The sequence below is a fragment of the Panthera pardus genome, unplaced genomic scaffold, assembly GCF_024362965.1.
Source record: "Panthera pardus isolate Hobbes unplaced genomic scaffold, ASM2436296v1 HiC_scaffold_26, whole genome shotgun sequence".
NCBI lineage: Eukaryota > Metazoa > Chordata > Mammalia > Carnivora > Felidae > Panthera > Panthera pardus.
The window spans coordinates 20,981,887-21,005,440 of record NW_026526832.1 but is presented as its reverse complement, the minus strand read 5'-3'; the positions used below and the strand labels follow the sequence as shown (position 1 = coordinate 21,005,440).

The following is a 23,554-nucleotide window of genomic DNA, read 5'->3' as shown; positions in this document are numbered from 1 at the left end:
AACAACGATAGTGACATCTGAATCATTCCAAATTTATTCAAGCCCCAAGATAACAAACATAGAGCTGGGATGCTCTTTTGTTCCTCCTAATAAAGTTATTCATTAGAATTAGTCTGATTAGCTTGGTCTGCCGCGATAATACTTACTAAAATAGGACTCTTAATCCTTCTTGAGTATTTAGGCGAAATATTTGAAAATTTGTTTTAAAAGAAACTTCAAATAGTTGAGAAACATTTGTTTACATATAGTTAATATCCTATTTATAAACCTGCCTACCACTATTTAAGGACATGACGCTAATTCCAGTTACTCATTTTTTATAATCAGACTTTACACTAATTAGATGACTTTATGGAGTCGTGTCTAACTTTACGGGCAGCGCCATTTAAGCCTTTAGCGGCACCCTGTTCAGGCAGCACGGCAGGGGTTGGGGGGGGCGGCAGCAGCTGAACTGGAGGTGAAGAGGAACAAGCGGTGGGAGGGAGGCGGGTGGGGGGGGGGGCGTGGGGGAGCGGCCAGGGCTCTCTCTTACCTTCAGCAGCTTCATCAGCCCCTCCAGCTGAACCATCAGCTCGCGCCTGCTCTCCTGCAGCGCCGACATTCTCTGCTCCAGTTCATCTTTCCTTTGCCTGTCCGAGAGGAGAAGCCCATCCGGAATGAGGCTCTGAAGACAAAGGGACCCTCAAGGAAGGGTCTAAGCCTAGGCGAAATGGGCTTCAGACCCGATTCCGCTATTTACTGGGGTCTGTGATGCTGAGCAAGTTACTGAACTTCTGATACCTTATGTAGAAAGTGGTGATAATATCTGTTTTGCTCACTTTCCTGTTGTGAGAATAGTATGTAAAAATGCTTTGGAAAATGCACATGGCCATATACAGAACAAAGCATGATTAATATCATTGTTAAAGTGATTTTAAAAATTCCTCAGGAAGTCAATTTTAGAAAGATACATGAAACGAGTCCGAACTTAAATTGATAGTGGAGAAAACGTATGAAAACTGCTCAGGGGAAACAGGGTTCAGTAGCTGATGCTTCCAGCACCAGACGCCAGCCTCAAGAGTGAGACTGACATCAGGGTGGCTCTGTGTCTGAGAGAATTCACCTTTCTCCGAGGCCAGGTTTCGCGTCAGTTCTAGCTCAATAAGTCCAAAACCGAACTTAAGACTTTAGTCCGCAAATGGTTCTCTTTCTTCATTTCTTCTAGCTGTCATGGCTGAAAACCTCCGTTCTCTTCGATACTTTCCTGCTTATACCCTATATTCAGTCATCCGACTTAGATGACTCTTTCCTAGAAATGTATGTGTCTTTCTCTCCCGTCTCTCACTTTATCCAAGCACGCCTTACCTCACACGTGCAATGGTCTCTCAGCCTGATTAATCCTGATTTCATCTGTTATGGTGAAGTGGAATAGAAATCAAGAGGCTTGAGGCCCACCATTTACTAAATATTGCAACCTTGGACAAGTCACTTAACCTGTAAGAGCCTCAATTTTCTCTTCACTAAAATGGGACTAATTACATACAAACAACTATGGCAATATCTGGAGGATCAAATAAGACCATGGGTATGAAAGATAAAATTAATGGCACCTATTTCCTTTTAGTTTTTCACTGTGGTTGTTAGAAAAGTTTTTCAACGTTTATTTTATTTTTGGGACAGAGAGAGACAGAGCATGAACGGGGGAGGGACAGAGAGAGAGGGAGACACAGAATCGGAAACAGGCTCCAGGCTCCGAGCCATCAGCCCAGAGCCCGACGCGGGGCTCGAACTCACGGACCGTGAGATCGTGACCTGGCTGAAGTCGGACGCTTAACCGACTGCGCCACCCAGGCGCCCCAGAAAAGTTTTTAATTACATGTGTGGCCCACATTCTATTTCTATCAGAGTGCTGCTCCAGACCCCACCTGCATGCCTATCCTTAGTGCCTCACCTTCTATTCCCTTCCACGTCTGGAGGTCCAGCTGATGGTTCACTTTTCCTTAAACAGATCCTATCATTATACGAATCCCAGCAATTCCCCAACTTCTTCCAAATATTATTCACTCCTTAGTGTCCCACCCAAATGTCACTCTTCCCGGGAAGCTACTCCTAATTACTTCAGCAGGTATCAGATCCTGCTTAATTAATCACTACAACAACTGGTGCTCCTGTGGCACCTAATTTATTTCACCTTGCGTTGCTGTCATACCTACCATGATGCAAAATCCTTGAGGTTAGGGGATGAGTCTTACTCATCTTTGCATGTATTGAATGCTTAAGAGAATATCACATCCAGTATGTACTCAATTAACATCTAGTGAAGTTAACACCATCATTGTTTGAAATCCTCCAAGGATTTCCACTCACCTATCACTTAAGCCTCTCCAGAATCTGGTCTCAATTCCTCAACTAATTTTATCTCCTATCACTGGCACTCTAAAGATTAATTCATTGGATGCCTGAAACAAATTCTTAGTTCTAAGACTCTTTCCCTTCTCTGAAATGTATCATACTTCTTTGGGGGATCATGCTGAACCCCAACTCCACTTCTAATCTGAAATGTTTTGTCCCAGACTCCATCCAAATCAACCCTACCTTCCATGGTCTAGCTCAACTTCCACCACCTCCATGGGTCTAATTGCTTCTAGCCTCTCTATATATTTTCATACTTAGATTTCTTATAGCATAATGCCCATACTATTTATTAACACTATATAATATTAGTTAACTGACCAGAAAATTATTTTATGTTTATTTCCAAAACTAGATCACAAATTTGTAAGATGGAATCATTGTTTTCTAGTCTTCATACTCCCTAAATTTCCAGCACAGGTATAAATTCAATAAAGAAAAACCGACTCATTCGATTTTCTAGAGAGCCTTTCTTCTCTGAACTTCCAAGACTGGATGCGGTACTCTTTCCCTGTGCTATGCACAACCAAATAATTACACTATGTGGTGAAAATGAAGGAACTATATGTAGCTACAGCAACAACATGGAAGGACCCTAAAGCGTAGTACTGAAGGGGGGAAAGGTTCCACTCTATGCATATAACAACATTTCTATAAAGCGCAAAAAACAAAAAGCAAAACTAAACACTTTATTATGTGGGAATACACATATATTTGATGATAGATACTGTTTAAAAAGCAAGACAATGATAAACCAAATTCTGGATAGAGGAGAGCTCTGTGGGGAACGTGGAAGCAAGGAAATGGGCTTGGGGGCACTTACACACACGACATGGTTTTAACAACACATGACAAAGGTGTGGGTTCATGGGTATTCATTTTATCTTTATGCTTCATATCTTACACATTTGTCATATATATTATTGAAATGAATATACCATTTAAAAATAACAGTCATGGGGCGCCTGGGTGGCTCAGTTGGTTAAGTGTCCGACTTTGGCTCAGGTCATGATCTCACAGTTCGTGAGTTTGAGCCCCGCATCGGGCTCTGTGCTGACAGCTCAGAGCCTGGAGCCTGTTTCAGATTCTGTGTCTCCCTCTCTCTGAGACCCTCCCCCGTTCATGCTCTGTCTCTCTCTGTCTCAAAAATAAATTAAAAAACTTAAAAAAAAATAAAAATTAAAAGTAACAATCATGGGGGAAAGACAGAATTCATAACCACTAATCCCAAGAATGAAATTCTCTATCTCGTTTTATTACACTAGCTGGGTACCTGGCAGTTCCTGGATTCGTATATATTGATCAAAACCAGAAGGATGTCAGATACGTAGAAATGAATCTTGCCCTTTATGTGTCTTTTGATAAACAAAAGTTCTCAATATGAATATAGATGAATTTACCAACTTCTTTCACGGTAAGTGATTCTGAGAAACTATTTTCTATTCCAAAATCCTAAAGAAATTCTCTCACATTTTCTTCTAGAAGTTTTAAAGTTTTGTCTCCATGTTTAATCCATCTGGTAGTGTGTTCTGTATATAGTGTGAAGTGGAGAGCCAATATGTTTTGTCTGTGTGCATAAGCAATTGATCCTGCACGCTTACTAAATAGTCTCTCTTTCTTTAGTGATAACAGAAGCTGCTTTTCAGATTAAACACTTCCGGACTTTTCAAGATTTAGACCCTCCTCAGATTTAGGGTAAATTCTTGCTTCTTGCTGCCTACATGACATCCCTGGGCTCAGCCCTCTGCCTACTAAATCAGTGACATTTTCCAGACACTTCCGGCTGAATTAAGGACTTTTAGCGATCCCACTTCCAGCAACAGTTAAGATTGGAGTATAATCATTTTTTGCTTTGCTAGATATAAAACAGTTACTTGTGCCTGGGCTGTGGTGAGGAAAAGGGAACAGTTGTATCTTACGCCGAGAGTTCAGAGTTAACACTGGGACTGAGTCAGCTGCACATGCTCTCCCAGACTTCGGAGAGTAGCACCAAGCTGCTAACATCCCAGACATGCAACGGAGGGCCTAGGAACCAAATCCTCAAGCCCAATTAAATTTAGGAACTAAAGTGAATTTTCAGAAGAATGGGAATCTCTGTATCTCTAATGATTTTCATCTGCACAGTTTAAATTCTTTATGACTTATTTATTGATGATATAAATCTAGAAAGAAAGACAGTTATAGAAAAACAATCATCTCCATTCTCTAGGAGAAGAAATGATGGTTGAGAAGCTACATGACCTAAGCCAAAGGAAGAATTACAAAAGGATATTCGGCTATGCAGAACCCCAGATGATGGCACATTAAAAATCAACTGTGCAATGTCAAATGTTACAACCTACACAGAAAGGATACTCTTTGGACATCTAGAGGTCTGGTGAGAAGCCAGCCACTAACTTAGCGTCCAAAAAATGTCTGCATTTACCAAAGAGTACACACACATCTTTTTAAGACTGATAGGAAATAAGAGCCTAATAACTTTGATCAGATCACTCTCATGTTAAGCTCTTCTGGCAGACTTCCTCATTCGCTCCAAAATAGCATCTCAGTGGGGGCTGAAGCAGCTCTCTGCCGGCATTCGGGTCCTGAGCCCTGAGTCTCCGGACCCTGAGGCCGTTTATATCTATGTTGAAGTGGGAAGGTTCCACAGCGGTGGTGCAAGGGATTCCCACGTGGTTTTGCATCTCAGAGATGTGCCTGTGTAACAAGCACCCTTCCCCTTCAACAGAGTCCTGCTCTGACTGTGAAGCACCAGGAGAATATACTCATGGGACAGAGGAGCATTATTCCTGCCAAGGGTCTTCAAAGTCAGACTAATTAACAAAATAAGAAGACGGATCGGAGCACAGTCTTCTTAAAGCAATCATAAAAGTGTAAACACTGCTCTGCCTGTCGTGGAGCTGGACACTGGTGTTGACCTAGTTCTGCCATGATGGCTGAAGTTCTCAGAATCCAAACACCTGAAGCAGTAACAGAATGACTGGAATGTTTTAACTGTTTGCTCTAACAGGACTAGTTGTATTGAGAAACAGATTCTATCCTACTCGTTTTGTTTCCCGACACGTAAATTCCTACCGCAGACCATCCTTTGCAGACAGTGGTGCAGTATCCCTACTTACCTCAGCAGCCGCAGCTCAGCCAGCAACGTGGGGTTCTGCTGGGCCTTCTCGGGGGTGGGCTGGGAAGCCTGCTCATGCTCCAGACGGAGACGCTGAATCTCTTGCAAGATCTCCCTGGAGAGGCCAGATGAAAGAAAGTTGGCTGCACAGCGCTTCACAGCTCTTTCCTGTCAGGTCTTTTTATTCTAGAACAGCCTCTACCAATCTTGTTCTGACTGCTTCCAAATGACCAAGATGTGGAATAGCCACCTTCTTGACATTTCCACACTTCATATTTACTCAATGAAACAATCTTTTGTGGTAGAGAAAGTCATATAAACACTCTTCTCAAGAATTTGAAAAATCTCCACTAAAGGAAAACAGCCACTAGAAGACTTTCTTTCTTTCTAGGGAAAGGAAAAACGAACTCCCTGCAATCTCTGAATGTGGGTCCTATGCTAACTCCCCCCATCTCCCTTCTTCCTCTTGAGCCCCCGAGTGAGAAGAGCTGCCATTTCTTCTTCCAAAACCTGTTACTTTACATCTAATCTCCTTGTCCCGGTTTCTACTATTCAGGGCATACTGGTGTGCCGTCTGGTGTCTGTGACTTTAAATGGCTTTGTGGGGAGAGAGCAGACAGTCACATACAGCACAGTGGGCCAGGATAAGATGACCAGATAAAGTGAAAGAGGGGTGGGGTGGAAAAGGGAATCATGAGAGGGGAGCTGGTAGGTGGGAGAAGGCACGGGAAAAAGAATCCATGAGGGCACAGGAACAGGGCTTTGGGCTACCAGAATGTACAGCATGCAGAGATCTCCAAATCAGAGTAGGGGCATTCCCATGAGTTGGTCTGGCCTATATTCACTAAGGTGGGATCCTCCTTCATGGTCAAAATACAACTAGTCTGCAAGGAAAAGGAGAATCAGATACTCACATGACAGTCTTGGACTTTAGAAACTGGCTTGGCCTCTATATTCTTACCTGTTTTTGTTTTCCAGTTCTGCAATAAGCTGTCTTTGTTGTTTGTTGGCATCAAAGTTAAAGCTCAAGTCAGTAGGAGGACGGGTCTACAGTGAGAAGAAAGCAAAGGGTTTTTTGGTTTTTTTTTTTCTGTGGGTGTGTGTGTGTAATTAAAATATTCCAGAAACTTAGACTACTGATTTTTTAAAACAGATTTTTGGGGCACCTGAGGCTCAGTCGGTTAAGTGTCCAACTTTGGCTCAGGTCATGATTTCACAGATCGTGAGTTCGAGCCCCATGTCGGGCTCTGTGCTGACAGCTCAGAGCCTGGAGCCTGCTTTGGATTCCGTGTCTCCCTCTCTCTCTGCCTCTCCCCCACTCATGCTCTGTTTCTGTCTCTCTCTCTGTCTCTCACTCTCAAAAATAAACATTAAAAAATAAAACAGATTTTGGAGGTACAATTTACATACCATAAAATCCACCCATTTTAAGTATACCATTCAATGAGACTTAGTAAATTTAAACAGTTGTGCAACCAACCACCACAGTCCAGTTTTAGAACATTTCCCATCACCACAAAAAATCCCTCATGCTCGCTTGCAGTCAATTGCCACTCTCATCCCCAACCACAGGCAACCACTGACGTGCTTTCTGTCTGCAGTTTTGCCTTTTCTAGAAACTTCATATATATGGAATCATACAACATGTAGTCTTTAGTTTCTGGCTTCCACTAAGCATGATGTTCCTGAGGTTTGTCATTGTTGTTCGATGAATCAGGAGCTCCTTCCACCTTATTGCTGAATAGTATTCCACTGTTGCCAGCTTTTGACTGTTACAAATGAAGTTGCTAAAAATGATCATTTACAAGTCATTGTGTTGATATGTTTTTATTTCTCTTGAGTAAATACTTGGGAGTGGAATTCCTGAGTTATCTGATAATTCTGTACTTAGTATCCAAAAAAAATTTTTTTAGGGGCGCCTGGGTGGCTCAGTCGGTTAAGCAGCCAACTTCGGCTCAGGTCATGATCTCACGGTCCGTGAGTTAGAGCCCCACGTCGGGCTCTGTGCTGACAGCTCAGAGCCTGGAGCCTGTTTCGGATTCTGTGTCTCCCTCTCTCTGACCCTCCCCCGTTCATGCTCTGTCTCTCTCTGTCTCAAAAATAAATAAACGTTAAAAAAAAAATTTAAAAAAAAATTTTTTTTAATGTTTATTTATTTTTGAGAGAGAGAGACAGAGTGCCAGTAGGAGAGAGTCAGAGAGAGGGGAGACACAGAATCCGAAGCAGGTTTTGGGCTCCAAGATGTCAGCACAGAACCTGATGTGGGGCTCGAACCCACAAAATGTGAGATCATGACCTGAGCCCAAGTCAGACGCTTAACTGACTGAGCCACCCAAGTGCCCCTGTATTTAATATTTAAAAAAAAATTTTTTAATGTTTATTTATTATTGAGAGACAGAGCATGAGCATGGGAGGGGCAGGGGGAGGAGGCGACACAGAATCCAAAGCAGGCTCCAGGCTCTGAGCTGTCAGCAGAGCCCGAAGTGGGGCTCAAACTCACAAACCGCAAGATCATGACCTGAGGTGAAGTCGGACGCTCAACCGATTGAGCCACCCAGGCGTCCCCTGTATTTAATATTTTGAGGTACTATGAAACTGTTTTCCAAAGTAGCTGTATCATTTTAGAATCCCACCAACAATGAATGAGGGTTCTGAATTCTCCGCATCCTGGCCAACATTTGTCATTGTCTTTTTTCTTTTGTTGTTTTAACCATTCTAGTTCATGTGAAATATTTAACTGTGGGTTTTTTGAGATATGATTTACATACCATGAAATCCACCCTTTTAAAGTGTACAATTCAGTGGACTTAAGTATATTTACAAGCTTGTGAGATTATCACCATTAATTCCAGAATATTTCATCACCTCAAACCCCCCCCCCCCCCCGTACCCATTAGCAGTCATTCCCCATTCCCCCTACACTCACACCCTGAGAACTGCTAACCTACTTTCTATTTCTATGGATTTGCCTACTCTGGATATTTCATATAAATGGAATCATGATCTTTTATGTCTGGCTTCTTTCATTCCGCAAAATGTTTTCAGGGTTCCTCTGTGTTGTAGCATGTAGCAATACTTTCTTTTTGTAGCTGAATAATATTCTGTTACGTGGTACTACATTTTGTTTATCTATTCAACAGCTGATGGGCATTTGGGTTCTTCCCACTTTTTGGCTGTTTTGAATAATGTCATTATGAGCATTTGTGGACACGTGTTGTGTACTCATAGGTTTTCATTTATCTTGGGTATATATCTAGGAGTGGAATTGCTGGGTTATACAGCAACCGCTTTTCCAAGTGGCTACACCAGTTTACATTCCCATTGGCAATGTATGAGGGTTCCATTTTTTCCATATCCTTGTCAACACTTGTAATTGTACATCTTTTTGATCATAGTCATCCTGGTGGGTGTGAAGTGGTATCTCATTGTGGATTCAACTTGCATTTTCCCTATGACTAATATATTGAGCATGCTTTCATGTGCTTACTGGCCATTTGCATATCTTCTCTGGCGAAATCATTTGTGGTTATGATTTGCATATCCACTGACATTTCTGACCCTTGTTGCCTCCTTTAAGAATATGAAAGCCAATCAACACAAACTAGGAAAATGGATAAATAGATGACGTTTCCCTTTTTTTGATTAACCAGAACGGAAGCCCAAAATGAAGGCTCTGAGATGGCTATGTTTCACACTGCACATTCTTGGTTCTGCCCAAAACATGACCTACCGTGAAGCAGAAACCTTGTTTCCTGTCTAGAGCTTAAAGATGCAATAAATAGTTCTTTTCATGTGGCATTTCCTAAATAAACAGGGGCAAAACAGCACAGCAAATGTGGGTGGGAGGCTTTTTTACCAAATATTTTTTTTCTTAAAAGAAGGAAAAAAGGTGATGTTTCTTTCTCTAGAGTGGACCAACAGCCAACTGAACAAATTTTCTATATTCTTTTCAGACTCTTGTGAGAGCCAGGGCTGAGCCTCACAAAAGTGGCTTGCCTGAGACTAAATCTGCTGTGAATAACAGATTTCCAGTTCTTGAAAACTGGAGTTGAAGCGAATGGCTCCTTATTAGTGTGAGATTGGGGAAAATTTGGATGAGGAAACGGACTCTCAAAAGGAATTGGCTTCATCATGGCAAACAAACAAAAACCTCATAGTATTTCATTGGCGATTTCTAAAGAATCTTTTCAGTTTTGAGTTACTGCAAGGCTGAGGCTTCTTTCAAAGAAGAGGTTAACACAGGAATCAAGAGTTATTATCAGCAGTTCCTAACCAGGAGAGATTCTTAGGCACCAAGAAGTATTGTTACTCGAGTACAAAGAAGTGCGGGTCAAAGACTTCTATCCTGAGGCAGCAGTTCCAGCTGGAGCTCAGAGCCTCTCCACCTGGAGATGACAACAAGGAGAGCCCCCAGTGGTAAGTGTTGATGACGGCTGATTTCCCCCAATCAAATGTGAAACACAGTCAAGTTACGTTAAATAACAGAGAAACTTGGGACTGTATTTATTTACTATCTTAAACTTCACAGTGCTCCTTAAAAGAAAAAAAAAAAAAAAAAAAAAAAAAAGCCAGGTCTCTCTTCCTAAAATGCCTCTAGGATACTGAAGGGAACAAGACAGAAAGGGAATTATTAGTTCACAAAGACATGGAATACTTTAACCACAAGAGACCTAAAGATGATTTCTTTCAAAAATTAACAAGTTTATTCATTTAGTCAACAAATATTTCCTGAGCACCTACTATGTGCTAGGAACTAGGCTGCATTAGTGAATAAGATACAGCCCTACCTTCAGGTAGCTTACATTATGCTGGGAGAGAAAGATAAGGAACCAAAGACAGTACATACCATCAGTAGTGATAGATGCAATGAAGAAATACAGGGTCATAAAACAGAGTGAACTGAGACAGAAGACTCTTTTTGAATAAGGTGGTTCTGAAAAGGCTCTCTGAGACTCAGTGAAGCGGGGAAGCTAACCGGGTGATGATCTGAGGGACGGGTGTGCTAGGTAAAGGCCAAGCAAGGCCTGCAGCTGCTTCATCTGGGTGTGTTTAGGTCAGCACTGATGGAGTGGAAGTGGGCTTTGGTGAAAATGGTGGCTGACTCTAGGAGATGACCCCGGGACCCTGATCGCCAAGGGCCTTTTAGCCTTGGAGAAGAGTTTCCATTTCATTCTGAATGTAGTATGAAGCCACTGTAGGGCTCTAAACAAGGAAATACAGAATCAATTCCAAATACTGTAGGTACATACTCAGCCTTCGAGGAGGTGGAGCTTAACACTCACTCCTTTAGCGTGGGCTGTCCGCAGAGACTTCTTTCCAAAGAGACAGTGTGGAGGCAGAGGGGAAGAGTAACTTTATGTTGGAGAAACCTGACAAACACTACCTCAGCCAGGTGATCAAGGTCAACATCAACAGTGATAGATAAATGATGTTGACGCTATGTACCCCAGGTACAATGGAAGAAAAACAGCACTTACCTCCTCTTTCTCCTCCTCCTCCTCCAAAGCCATAATTTGAGTCTAATCATGAGAAAAACATCAGACTAATCCCAAATAAGGGACATTCTACAATGCATTTGACTAGTACTCGTCAAAACTGTTAAGGTCATCAAAAACAAGGAAAGTTAGAGAAACTGTCACAGCCAAGGGGAGCCTAACAGACATGACAGTTAAATGTAATGTGCTATCCTGATGGAATTCTGAAAGAGAAAAGGGACATTGGATAAAAACTAACAAAATCTGGGGTGCCTGGGAGGCTCAGTCGGTTGAGCGTCTGACTTCGGCTCAGGTCATGATCTCGCGGTTCGTTTTGAGCCCCGCGTCGGGCTCTGTGCTGACAGCTCAGACCTGGGGCCTGCTTCAGATTCTGTATCTCCCTCTCTCTGCGCCTTCCCCGCTCATGCTCTGTCTCTCAAAGATGAGTAAGTGTTTAAAAAAAGAAACAAAAACTAATAATCTGAATAAAGTATGGGCTTTAGGTAATAATAATAATGCATCAATATTGGCTCATTAATTGCAATAAGCATGCCATGCTAATGTTAAGATGTTAATAAGAGGAAAAACAGCATGGGTTATATAAGTCTGTGGTAGCTTGGTAATTTCTCTGTAAATCTAAAAGTATTCTATAATAAAGTTTATTACTGTAGTGGGATAAGAATGGAAGTAGAGAGGCTAGTGAGGAATCCTAAATTTTGCTGTTTACTCACTATGCAGACCTTGACTTATTTTATTTTCCTACACCTTTATTTTCTCAGCTGTAAAATGGGAATATTTACAGAAAGAGATGTGAAGAGGACCACTTAGCATTCTCTTAGATTTAGGTAATCTCAGAGAGCTCCATCATCTTTAATGAGATGGAAATACATCTGAAAAATACAGGGTAAAAACAAGATCCCTCTGTGTAAACCTGGGCAAATTTTTAAAAACCAAGGAAAGCCAATGCAGTCAGCAAACTGCAATCTGGTAGCATGCATTTCTGAAGCCTCCTAAAAAAGGGCTGGCGGCTTCCCATCTGTATGAGCTTGGCAGGAGGAGTTCCAGAGAGATGTGCCTGATATCAGCTATGCTTTCTTCATACTCCAGCGGCACCCTCCCATCACCCCAATCTCACTTAGACTAACTAGAAGACTGTGGATTACTAATCCTCTCAAAAACCCAATGATTTTTAGGGCAGTGGTTCCCTAGCTAGCTATACATTTTTGTTTACAAAAAGTTCTGTTTTTCCTTTTTAAATAAAAAAAAAAAAAAAAATCAATGGGCTCTAAACACAGAGATTCTGATTCAGTAGGTTGGAAGCAAAGCCAAGGATCTCTACGTTTTAAATGCTTCACACGATTATAGCATGTACCCACGTTTGACAATTAATTACTATTCTACAGGGGCTTTGAGTCATTAAGTGTGTGCAAAACACCACATGGATACTGTTGATCTTTACTTGCAAGAAGCCATAAGGATATTTCTGGAATGGTGCATGCCTGGAGCAGTCGATGTGATGATAAGGCTGTGAAGGCTGGGCTATCTGAAAAAAAAAGCTTCTTGAAAACATGTTGGGTGGGATGACAACAAAATGTTTCCCCTTCCTTTCACATTTCTTCCAAGTCTTCCATAAGGAATTTCACATTTTTCATAAAGAAAAAAACTTAAAAAATAAAGAAACAAAAAACTCTCCTCTGATTACATCTAGTGTTGCTGATGTTTGTGATGAAATTTTAAGAATTTGCTCTTATTACTATGATTTACCACACACTGTAGTTTTTTGTTTTTTTGTTTTTTTTAAAGGAATTTAGGCACTCCAGGAAAACAAATGAACTCTCCTGGCTCATCTAAACAACCTAGAATTTCTTTGTTCAAGGGTCAGCCTGAAGAGGTTTCCAGTGGCCGTGTTGTCAACTAAAAGAGAAGGGATGGCTCTGACACTGAGGTACTCCACAGGGTGCCATGCTGGCTGCTTAAGTGATTTAATGGTCTTTTTTTGTGAAAGAAGGTTTAAAAAAAAAAAAAAAGTAAAACGTCAATACAAAGCCTATCTGGCAGGCTATAAATAAATTCTTTCGAGCACTACACCCATTTTATGCAAAGCACTTGTATCGGCAAGAGATTAGCAGATTAGTAGTCCTCTGTTTAACAGAAATCTAGTCAAGAAGAATCCTTCCTGAGAGGCCCAATATTTAGAAGATAACCACACACTGGAAAATAAACTGAAGATGAAAGGGACCTTATCAGTATTTCCACTCAAGACCATTCTAACAATTATCATTTTCACACGAATTAGAGAAGTGGCATCAGAAACTATCAGGTGTAAACAGACTTATCTTGTTTGCAGGAAAGGAGAACGTGACCTCCTTTTCAGGGTCAAGTGGCTTTGGAGCTTTTATTTACAGTATTTTTAAAGTACTATGTAAAGTCAACAAGATTACATGATGGCATTAAATATACTTAATTTTAAACATTCAACCACAATGCTATCTCAACAAATTTAATTAATTTCTAAAATAACTTAAATGGTTGTGACTGAGGACACATGTAAGGTTTAACTAATTAAATGGAACTTTTCTTTTCCTCAGACTTCTCCCCACCTGTCCTCCATTCTGTTCCATTTCACTAACCTTTAGAGTTGTAATGTTGGGAGTCAGATATATGACCTAATACTAGATACTCAAGGAAAAGATGTCGAAGCCTAAACAAATCTAAAGGAATAAATTACTTTTCGGGGGAGGAACAAAGCCAGACTCTCCACTGGAAGCACTATTTCTCTATGAAGAAGTAAACATAAATTGGCACACATTTCTAAAATTAGTATACTGTGTTTGTAGAAGACGGTCCTGAGAGATCTGGCCTGCCTGTCCAGCCTAATTTCACTCCAAGTATTGTTCTCTGGCCTCCAGCCTCACAGACATCTTTTCGGTGCTGAAACCTCCAACCTCAGGGCCTTTACCTAGGTTGAAACATCCCCCTGGCACACACTGGGTGTTCCTTACCTGGTTAATGCTCACACAGTCTGTTGTTTCAGCCTCAGATCCTTCTTCCTTTTGTCTTGCTCTTTCTTCCAGATTTAATGCTCTTCCCGAACTACAACCTTCTGTAGCTAAATCTCAGGAGTTGATTGACTAGTACCCCAGTCCCAGCTTGCCACTGACCAACTGTCACCTTGAGTAGTTTCCTTACCTTTCTGAGGCTTAGTTTTCTCATGAGATTGTTTTGCAGAATGAATGAGCTAATATATGCAAAGCACTTCGAATAATGACTGGCACATAGTAAACTGTCAATAAATGTTAGCTATCAGTGTTATTCTTTCAGCATGAATCTCACTGGGGCCTTTCTCAATGCTTACCAGAAAGTCTTTCCCCTTTTCCTTTGACAGGGTTAGTTACTTTCAGTACATTAATGATATTCAACTGTCTTTTTTCACAAAGAAAATTCTTAAAAGTTTCAACATAAACATCAGCAGCAGTGGATATAATTGGAAGTGTTATTTTTAAAGAAAGCGGGTTTTTTTTGTTTATAAAAAAACTGTTGAATTGTTGTTGGCGTTGAGAAATCTATCAATTCTTTGCAGGTATCTATCTTTTCTGGTTGCTTTTTGAGTACCTTGTCTTTGTATTCTGTAGTTTCACTAGGATACATCTAGGTGCGAAATTATTTATCAAGTTTGGAACTCATTGTTATGTTTCAATCTGAGGATTCATGTCATGAATCAATTTTGGAAAATTTTCAGCCATTAATTTTTTTTTTTAATTTTTTTTTTAACGTTTATTGATTTTTGAGACAGAGAGAGACAGAGCATGAACGGGGGAGGGTCAGAGAGAGGGAGACACAGAATCTGAAACAGGCTCCAGGCTCTGAGCTGTCAGCACAGGGCCTGACGTAGGGCTCGAACTCACGAACCGCGAGACCATGACCTGAGCTGAAGTCGGACGCTTAACCGACTGAGCCACCCAGGCGCCCCAGCCACTAATTCTTTAAATATTTTCTCACCTAATAGAAAATAATTTTATTTTCCTTTTTTTAGTGGTGGGGGAGTGGGGGAGGGGGATTCCAATCAGATGGCTGTTGGTTATCTTGTAAGTCTGAAAACCTTGTTTCAATCTTTTCATCTTTCTGTGTTGCATCTGGGAAACTTTCTTGCATATGTTTTCTAGCAGACTAATTCTCTGTGCAGCTGTGTCTGATCTGACCTTTAACTCATCCACTGAGTTTTACATTTCAACAACTTTGGTTTTTAAAAATGTTTATATTCTATTTGGTTTGTTTTCATCTCTGGTCTTCTTAGTCTTTTGTTACGTTTTTAATTCCTTCTTTCAGGTCTGAAGAAATTTTAAACAGCTATTCTATAGCCAATAATTCTAATATCTAAAGTCACTGAGGGTCTAACTTTACAGAGATGCTCAGGAGTTCATGTCTAGTTGGGATTCTCATGTCTAGTTGGATTCCTTCCTTTACAGAGATGCTCAGGAGTTCATGTCTGCTTGGCCTCAACTGTGAACGTTAACCTTAGGAGAGGATTTATATTTTGCTTCTCTTCCATGCCAGAGGATTAATTTCATGTTAAAATTTCACCTGGGTGTTTCTCAAACTATGAAGTTATGTAAATGCACCCAACACGAACACAGACAGGACTAAGGTTGTGAATTCCTAGGGGAGACCTCTTCTTCTGCTCCTACAGGAGGAGACCCGTAAGCTTTCCGATTCTATTTTTGTGCCAGCAGATGGATGTCTTCTGTATCATACTTTCACCAGGTTGTGCTTCTGGGGGCCTAGCTTAATGTGAAAGCTTCATTTCCAACTCTCCACTTTGCATATGCACAAGGCTTTGCCCACTGTACCTCAAGACAATTAAAATCCAAGCACAGGGCTGGAGTGGGAGCAACAGCAGCCCATGGGCTGCTTTGGGTTTCAGTTCTTTTTAGCTCCTAGGAAACTGAATTCTCTTCTACTTATTTTCAGATCTCAACACAAGTAACACTTTCTCACAGAAGCCATACAGTATAAAGCAGGGACCTGCTATACATTTTCATAGCTCCTTCTATTTTCCCTCCACTGCACCTAATTGTTTGTAGTTCCGTTAGTAGTGTGATTATTTGTTTAATGTTTGTCCCTCTCACTAGACTGTTAGTTCCCTGAGGGCAGGAATCATTTGTTCATCATAGTAAATAAAATAAGTAATAAATAGTTGCCAAATGAATACGATGAATATGTGTGCAGAAGGAAGGGGAAATGGATATTAATATGCATATAACTCTTCAAGGAAAGGGTTGAAACGAAAGAAAAAAGGGAACATTTTATTATAAATTACTTCAAATTTATAGTAAACATATGGCAAATCCCTGGCCATTTTTCAATACAAACTCTTCCATATTCACCATTCTTGGTTCCTTTTTCTTTTAACTGAGATATAATGCTCATATCTTAAATACGCCATCCAATCAGTTTTGACAAGTGCATATAACTTGTAACCCACACCTCTATTAAAATGCAGAACATTTCCATCAATCTAGAAATTTTCTTTATCTCTCTTCAATATCCTCGTTCCCAGAAACAGTACCTGATGTGATTTCCATCACTATAAATCAATTTTACCTATTCTAGAATTTCATATACGTGGAATCAAACAGTACGCACTTTTGGTGTCTGATGTACGAGAATTCTGTTTGTGCCACATCCTCTCCAACATTTGATGTTGTCAATCTTCTTCATTTTAGCCATTCTGGTGGGTCAATATGGTTTTAATTGCCATTTTCCAGATGATTAATGATATTAAGCACCTTCTTATGTGCTTATTGCTCATCTGCATAACTTCTTCTGTGAAGTGAAGGGTCTGGACAAGTCTTGAGCCCATTTAAAAACTGGGAGTTGTCTTATTATTGAGGTGCAGGAATTCTTTACATAGTATGCCCTTTATCAGACATGTGTTGCAGATATTTTCTTCCAGGTTTTGGTTTGTCTATTTTTTTGATAGTATCTTTTGATGAGCAAAAGATTTTATTTTCAAAAAGGTCCAATTTATCAAATTTTTTTTTTAATGGTTCATGATCCCTCTAAGAATTCTTTGCCTGCTCCAAGGTCATGAAGATATTTCTCTAAGCCTTCTTTTAGTAGCTTTATGGTTCTAGCTTTTAGGTTTAAATTTATGACACATTTCAAGTTGGTTTCTATGGATGGTTTGAGATTCTTTATTTCATATAGATATACAGCTGTTCCAGAAGCACTTGTTAAGAAAGATTTTCCTTTCCCAAAATGTCTTTTGTGCCTTGTCAAAAAAAGTCATTTGACCTTATACATATGAGCTTATCTTATGGATGCCTCATTTGTCTATCTTTTTGCCAATACCACACTTTCTTGATTACTGTGGCTGTATAGTAAGTCTTGATGTCAAGTAGGGTTAAGTCCACCAACTTTGTTCTTTTTAAAGACTTTTGGTTCTTCTAAGTCTTCTGGTTTCCAAATATGTTTTAAAATCAGTTGGCCAATTTCCATAAAAAGTCTACTGAGGTTCTGACTGGTATTGAATCTGTAGATTAATTTGGAAAATTTTGCCATCTTAACAATATTAAATCTGAATATTTTATGGCATACCTCTCCACTTATTTAGGTTTTCTTTAATTTCTCTCAGCAATATTTTATTGCTTAACATCTTTCGTGAAATTTATCCATAAGTATTGATGTTTTTAAGTGTTATAGTAAATGGTGTTTTTCCTAAATTTAGTTTTCTAATTATTCACTGCTGGTAGATAGAAATACAATCAATTTTGGTACACTGACTTTGTATCTTGCAGCACTGCTATAAAGTCATGTATCTGTCTTAGCAGTGTTTTTGTAGATTCCTTAGGACAGTCTCTACACCATCATGTCATCTGTAAATAATAACAGCTTTACTTCTTCCTTTCCAATATTCACACCCTTTTCTTCCTTTTTTCCCCTTTTCTTCCATATTGTACTGGCTAAGATCTCCAGGGCAATTTTGAATAGAGGTGGTGAAAGTGGACACCTTTGTCTTGTTCTCAATATTAGGTAGGAGAAATAGTCCAAAATGTAACCTTTCATTATATTAGCTGTAGATTTTCTTGTAGGTGTTCTTTAGCAGATTTAAGAAGTTTCTTCTACTACTAGTATACTGAAAATGGGCAGTGCAATTTGCAACTACATGGATGGAACTAGAGGGTATTATGCTAAGCGAAATCAGTCAGTCAGAGAAAGACAAATAATCATATGACTTCACTCATATGAGGACTTTAAGATACAAAACAGATGAATATAAGGGAAGGGAAGCAAAAATAATATAAAAATAGGGAAGGGGACAAAACATAAGAGACTCTTAAATATAGAGAATAGAGGGTTGCTGGAGGGGTTGTGGGAGGGGGGATGGGCTAAATGGGTAAGGGGCTTAAGGAATCTACTCCTGAAATCATTGTTACACCATATGCTAACTAACTTGAATGTAAATTATAAAAAATAAATAAATTATAGAAAAAAGTGAATAAACAATAAAAAAATAGAAAAAAAATGGTCACAGCCTTATTCAATAATTTCCAAAATAGTAAAATCCTGTTCTATTTGGAAATAGGACAAATGAAAGCAAGCACACTACCTGCAGTAAGAATGAAAATATAAGTAAGTTGAGAAAGGCTTTAGATATTTTCATGACTCGTGACTCTTAATGTCCGTAATAATTGGCATTTTATAGAACTATTTCCTTTTTTAAAAAAATTCTCAATGTCAATAATCTTTACCGAGATTAAAGAAAAGAAAAGAAAAGAAAAGAAAAGAAAAGAAAAGAAAAGAGAAAGGGCAGTGCATTTTGTTAAATACTTTTTCTGCACTTACTGAAATGATCTTATAATTTTCTTTTTTAAACTGCTAACTTGGCAAATTACATTGTCTGATTTTTATGTATTAGTTAAATCTGCACTCCTAGGATAAATCTCACTTGATCATGGTGTATTATCCTTTTTATATATTGCTAGATTCAATTTTTTAATTTTTGTTAAAGATTTTTTCATGTTCATGAGAGAATTTGGTTATTGATATTCTTTTCTTGTAATGGCCTTTTTTGTCTTGGTGTCAGGTTAGAGTGGCCTGATAAAACTTGGAAAGTGTTTCTTCTTCCTCTATTGAAAATTTATGTCAGATTGTTATTATTTCTTCCTTAAATACATGATAGTATTCAATAGTTAAGCCCTCTAAGCTTAGAGTTTTCTTTGTGTGAAGTTAATTATGAATTCAATCACTTTAACAGATTTAGGACTATTTAGATTTTCTATTTATTCTTATGTCAGTTTTGTTAATTTACCTTTTTTTTTTAAGATTTTATTTTTAAGTAATGTCTACACCCAACATCAGGCTCGTACCCATAACCCTACGATCAAGAGTTGCATGCTTTACCAACTGAGCCAGCCAGGTACCCCTAACTTGTGTCTTTCATGGAATTTGTCTATTTCATCTAGGTTGCCAACTTTATTGGCAAAAAACTGCTTATAATATTTCCTTATCATCCTTAAAATACCTGTAGGATCTGTAGCAATGTCCCTTCTTTCATTTGTGATATTGGTAATTTGTGTTTTCTTTCCTTTTTTCTTCATCAGGATTTCTAAAGGGTTATTAATTTATTTGATCCTCTTTTTTAATGTTTTTATTTTTGTGAGAGAGAGAGAGACAGAGCATGAGTGAGGGAGGGGCAGAGAGAGAGGAGGACACAGACTCTGAAGCAGTCTCCAGGCTCTGAGCTGTCAGCCCAGAGCCTTTTGCGGGGCTCAAACACTCAAACTGTGAGATCATGACCTGAACCGAAGTCAGACGCTTAACCGACTGAGCCACCCAGGTGCCCCTATTCAATCTTTTTAAAGAACCAAATTCTAGCTCTTTGATTTTCTTCTCTTGACTCATTTTTTAAGGAGGATATTATAGATAAAACTAAAGGTCACTGTAATCCCTTCCCTAAACCCATGCCTCTCCTTTTGTTCCTGAGGTACCTATATCTATTCTCCTAAATTTCAAGTTTACCATCCCTCTACCATTTGCATATTAAAATAATGCTAATTTCTGCTACTCTGCTAGGACCTTCCATTTACTCACCACATTTCCTGCTTCTGCAGCCAGCCGGGCAGCATAGCGAGCTATAAGCCGGTGTTCCTCATCCAGTCGGCTAGGACTGTCCAGGACACTACCAAGGAGACAAAAATTCAATAGGTGTGCATTAAACATCCCCTACCTTTGTTTTTCTTTTAGAAAGAACAGATGGGAGAAAGCTTGTAAACAAGTATGGTAGCAAAAGAAACAGAAGCCTGGGTCATAGATACTAATGGTCCTCTGAGAGAAAGGGGGTTTAGAGAAATGATGAGGCCACAGACGCCACACTTATCTCCCTGCTCCTACACCATCAGAAGGGGCACTTCTTTTTGAATTCAAGGTCTGAGAAAAGACAGACCATCTGCAAAATCTGAAAGAGGGATTTCTAATCAAATGTTTTGGAAGAACTTGTGACTTTTACACATAGGTCTTGAATTTAAAAAGACCAAGAGAAAAGTAAAGCACCATGAAAAACGGGGCTAAGGAAAAGTACTTAACACTGGCTGAACAGAAGTAAGAAGCCTAGGCAAGGGCATGTCCAACATATGCTAAAGTCAGAGAAGAATCCATGGTATCAAACCTTCCCTTTCAACGCTCCTTTTTCTTCTTTTACCAAGCTTCTTACCATTATAGCCTCATCTTCGAGTAAATTAATTTACTTCATTACTCTTTCATAAGAGTGCTGGTACCCCCAAAACTGAAAGACCTACCTAGTTGGGATATCAAATACTGCTGCACCTGGATGAAAGAAGCTAGCTCTGTATATATGTGATGCAATGAACTTCAGATTGGATTATGAAATAATTCACTCCTTTAATTTAGCATGTTACATCAACTGTCATTTATCCATTACATTATCTTGTAATAATTACTGAGGGGAATCTGGGAAGGGTGATGTTAAATCTACAGAGATGTGTCTGACCTTATTAATGTATTTTTCCTAGATGTTTTCACCTTTCTATATTTCTAATCTCTGTGGCTAATTCTTTAAGATTAACTTGGTCTTTCTTCTAGGATGGATTTTTTTTTTTTAAGGTGCTTTAAGTCTTCTGCCTGTGCCACTTTAGAATATTTGATAATTTCAGGTATGCAAGTATCAGTCTCTTGCATGTCTCATCATCCTCTGAAAAGATGATCTTGTAATAAGAACATGCTAGCATCAGTTGGCTTTAATACATTAGGGCCAAGGCCCCAAGGTCAAGGCTGAACTGTCATATTTGTGCCTTAAAGATGTTTGTTAGAAATAAGAGAACTACCTTTATCTTCTGAATAAACAACAAAAATGAACATTTAATAATACAAGTGGATAATATTATAGAGGGCGTGGCAGCCTAAGAAATGGGACTTAAAGTGTCTGCCCTTTGTTTTGGCAAGGGATATAACAAACACTTCATTTTTTCCCTCTGTGCAAAAGAGCTCCTTTCTCCTCCATCATGTTTCACCCCCTAGGAAGGTTAATTCTGTTTGTCATTTATACACAAGTGTGGACGACACGGTTGCTTTATTTGGCTATGCTTTCCAGTCAGAAACTAGAACTTTATGCTGATCAGAGGTTTTAAGGTCAATGAAAATTAAGAGGAAAATTAGAAAGGTTCCTTATTTTTCTGCTTGAGCTAACTTTCATTTTCAGAATTAGCCAGGAAATTTCTGACTTCTTTGAGGAAGCAGGAAGCTAGGTTCATGAAGAGATACAGTACTCACCCAATCCTCATGTTCCCCCAGGCCTCCCAGCCACCAGTTCTTGCGCAGGAAGCCTAATCCCTAAGCGAGGAGGCTTGAGGACCTAAGCTAGACCCACCATAAATCTCTTTGGGCTGAAATACCAGGTAGCAGTCCCTGCCCAACATTCTGTTCCTATTTTCACCATGGAAACTTTTAATCACCTACACAAATGCCCTTATTGATAATAAGTAAGCTGTCCTGCCAGGGGTGAGACACCTCTATTCCTAGATCCAAGGAGCTGAGACAGAGTGTACAGAAATCATCTGTTGGATGAAGAGACACTCTTTGTGATACAATGCATAATTATCAGGCCTTCCCTCCCCTCCCATAGGATAGGCCTATATTAAACATACTTGGGAAGTAAAGAAGTAGACTTTAGAGATAAATGCCTAAACATATCAATGCTATTTAGTCACACTGGTAAAATTACGGGAAATGGTATGAAATATAAAAAACAATCCTTTTCAAAGATATGTATTTCACATTAATTATTCTTGTCATCGCAGGAAATAAAACAAGCTCAAATGACCTTCCTATGAAGCCATCGCAGGTTCTGTGCAAAACTAAGATCAAAATGCAAGGCTCCAGCTCTCTTATGTGCTCAGTTAATAAATTATGGCTTCCTCTCTAAAATTAAGAATCCGTTTGGCATAGTGACTCTTATTTGCTGCTAGGTGAAGTGGAGGGATGGCTTTGTATGATTTAAACGTTACCTGCTATTCTCCTTGCAGAACGGTGGTAGGTGTGGGCACAGAGTGGACAGGTAGCTTTGTGTCTGCCTGAATGTAACAGCACTTAGATTGGTATTAACCCTTTTAAAGGGTTAACTTTGCTAGAGTTAGTGGTTATCAAATGTTTTTCCATCCTAACCCACTGAGGAACCAGGCATATTCTCACATTAACAGTGAGTCCCTACCACAGTTGTCAAAGAAAGGGGTACATGGAGTTATTATAATACATACAATATGAGGAGGGATATATGTTTTGGAAAAGGCCCTGGGGTGACAATGATCCAATATCACTGCTGAAAACCACTGGTTTAGTTAATCAATGATGGATCTGGGAGACAGAGATGAAGATGTAGCACGTAAAGACGTTCTAGGGTGATGGCACCTTAGACGAGACAAAGTGAGACATCTGTGGGTTGATCAACCTTAAGCCCTGAATGTCGACAGAAAGGGGTCATTATTTAGACAAGAATGAACAGTGAGACGTGGCATCAGGTAACTCTGTGCATGTGCATCTTGAGACTGCACATCTGTCTGAGATTTGCTCAGCCTTTACGTGTGGGCCGAAGGAAGCAAACTCCACTTCATAAGAGCATTTCTGACTATATGTTTAGGTAAGTGCCCGGGCTTGGCAAGGCTCCTTCTCTTTCAGAAGTTAATGCTTGCTTTAGCAATTATTTAAGCTCTGCCAAACATAGCTGGTAGCTTCTCAAGAAAAACCCCACATGCAGAGCTTTTTCCAGCTGGCAACCCCAGGTAACATAGCTCTCCCTCCCTCTGATCAGCCCTTGGCTACCCGCCTGCTGCTGCTGCGCTACCACTGACCGTGCACAGTGTTGCAGACGGGCCACATAGGAGGCTATCAGCGCATGCTCATCGGCCAAGTGACTGGGTATATCCTGGCTATACTGTAACCTAGGAACAATGGAGGCAAAGACAGCAAGCACGACACAGACACATATAGAGCGAGAAATGAACATGGATTAAAATGGGCAAACTTCAAAGAAAAATAGAAAAAAAAATCATGATAAGGA

General features: G+C 39.7%; 1 protein-coding gene across 20 annotated transcripts in view; it reads right to left on the bottom strand.

The window, feature by feature from the left end:
- Positions 1 to 23,554, bottom strand: part of DTNB (dystrobrevin beta) — a 212,898-nt gene that overhangs the window by 37,658 nt on the left and 151,686 nt on the right. For 11 of the 20 annotated variants that reach the window (XM_019450108.2, XM_019450168.2, XM_019450202.2 and 8 more), the window contains 6 exons: positions 23,346 to 23,435; positions 20,077 to 20,164; positions 10,987 to 11,028; positions 6,471 to 6,556; positions 5,511 to 5,624; positions 533 to 629 (listed from right to left, as the gene is read on the bottom strand). In XM_019450108.2, coding sequence (XP_019305653.2) covers positions 533 to 629; positions 5,511 to 5,624; positions 6,471 to 6,556; positions 10,987 to 11,028; positions 20,077 to 20,164; positions 23,346 to 23,435 — 517 coding nt within the window. The remainder of the gene's footprint in view (positions 1 to 532; positions 630 to 5,510; positions 5,625 to 6,470; positions 6,557 to 10,986; positions 11,029 to 20,076; positions 20,165 to 23,345; positions 23,436 to 23,554) is intronic. The other 9 variants (XM_019450241.2, XM_019450150.2, XM_019450210.2 and 6 more) reach the window with 2 other exon arrangements.